The sequence below is a fragment of the Vombatus ursinus genome, unplaced genomic scaffold (genome assembly GCF_900497805.2).
Source record: "Vombatus ursinus unplaced genomic scaffold, bare-nosed wombat genome assembly UNPS02004421.1, whole genome shotgun sequence".
Taxonomy (NCBI): Eukaryota; Metazoa; Chordata; class Mammalia; order Diprotodontia; family Vombatidae; genus Vombatus; species Vombatus ursinus.
In genome coordinates this window covers 1-1,782 of record NW_020944199.1, presented here as the reverse complement: position 1 = coordinate 1,782, position 1,782 = coordinate 1, and the positions used below count along the sequence as shown (strand labels likewise).

At 47.6% G+C, this 1,782-nt stretch overlaps 1 protein-coding gene across 1 annotated transcript; it reads right to left on the bottom strand.

Annotated features, from left to right (window-relative positions):
- Positions 1–23: 23 nt before the first annotated feature.
- On the bottom strand, positions 24–1,774 carry LOC114023263 (disintegrin and metalloproteinase domain-containing protein 1a-like; the record flags this gene model as incomplete). The annotated part of the gene is made up of 2 exons (XM_027835831.1): positions 24–1,204; positions 1,627–1,774. Coding segments are annotated over 2 exons (1,329 nt in total), but the record flags the coding sequence as incomplete, so codon positions are not given.
- Between the last annotated feature and the right edge of the window lie 8 nt (positions 1,775–1,782).

The following is a 1,782-nucleotide window of genomic DNA, read 5'->3' as shown; positions in this document are numbered from 1 at the left end:
GTGGTGGGGGTCATAGTGGTGGGGGTCGTGGTAGTGGTGGTTGTAGTTGTAGGAGGGGGCCCACTATCCATACTCCCCCCATGACCTCCTGTCTCACAAGTTGGGGGGGCATAGCCATAATCACAGTGGCAATGTCTCAAGTTGTTACACACCCCTCTTCCATGACACTTGGTAGCTGGATTGCACTCAAGCTTGAGCAACCTTGCATCAGAGCAGACATGGCTTATGCAGATCTTGTTTGGGCCACACCTGGTACCAGTGGGCACTTGTGCTCTATCAGGAATATCAGTCTCCTCAAAGAGGTCTGCTGCCCAGCACCAAGTTTCAGCATGCATCACATGGATGAAGGTGTGGTGGTCCCTACTTTGGGGCACATTCAGCACCTTCTCACATATAATCTTCCCACACTTGGCATCTTTCTCAGCACACTTCAAAAAGTGCTTGTACAGCCCAGGATATTTACTGCCACAGTTCCCAAACCGGTCTCCTTTGGTATTCATGAACCGATAGCAACCATCCCGGGCAGATATGGCTTCTTTGCCAAAGATCTCAACACACTGTTTATTCAGGTCCCGACAGTGCCCTCCATAGCAAAGCCCTTCACCTGCGCACCGGGTGCCATCTTGTTTGTAGACATCTGGTTGGCACCACATGGAGGTTCCATTGCAATATTCAGGGAGGTCACACTCATCCCTACTGGGACGGCAAACACTGCCCCTTAACTGAAATTGGCAGTACTCACAGCAGGGCCCGAAGGCACATACGGAACCTCTGGTCATCCTGCATGTGGGAAGACAGCAAGAGTCCCTTGAGCAGGTCTCAATACTGCCACAGTCACACTCCTCCCCTCTGTCTGATGCTTGGTTCTCACAGACTGACATTCTCAGTATTTTCTTGGGCTCTGGCTTGTACAAAATGCAGGACCCATAGTGTGATCTCAGTGTTTGAAAGAAGTCATCGATACTGCAGTTACTATACGCACTTTCATAAGTGATAAACGCATGCATGATGCAAAAAATGTATTGACCATAAATGCAGATCCTGTGGTCATGCAACATGCCTAGATTGTGGCCCAGCTCACGGGACATAAGGGTAGTGAAGCGGGTTATGTCTTCATGATAGAAGGATTCAACCAACGCAGCTCTCCCGGACACGCAATTACTTCTGTAACAGACATCACCCACTATGCTTCCAGGATTATGCCCTACAATCAGATGAGCAACATCATCATATGCCCTATAGAAGAGCTCCAACTGCCTCCGTGTATTGAAAACAGGAAGGAGGTCCCTCATACCACGTGGAATCGTGACCAGATTTTTCTCTGTCTAGATCTCCAAACCAACAAACCAATCATGACGACTCTGGTGTTGAGCTCACAGGTAAACGAGTCGACATGTGAGATGACATTGATCACCTTCTGGGTTGTCCTGGTCACATTTCCATCCCATATTTCAAACCTTTTCTTGCCAACCATAATGAACATCTTCACGTACTTGGTGTGTGACCAGACAGAATCCATAGGTCTTATCGGAATTCCCACCTCTGTGTCATCTACATCTATATTTATATCATGTTCCCCTTTTAAATGGCTCCTGAATTGAAGAGATTCTCTCTTAGGCCCCTTGCAGGTATCCAACGTGTCCTTTTTCATTTTGTACAGGACATGTTCAAACTCACTTGAGGCATCAATGGGCTCAATGTTATAGACTGTTTTCTCTATGGTTATTATACCCTTGAGGCCAGAGCAGGTACTGAGAGACACTAGGGAGCCCAGATCACTTT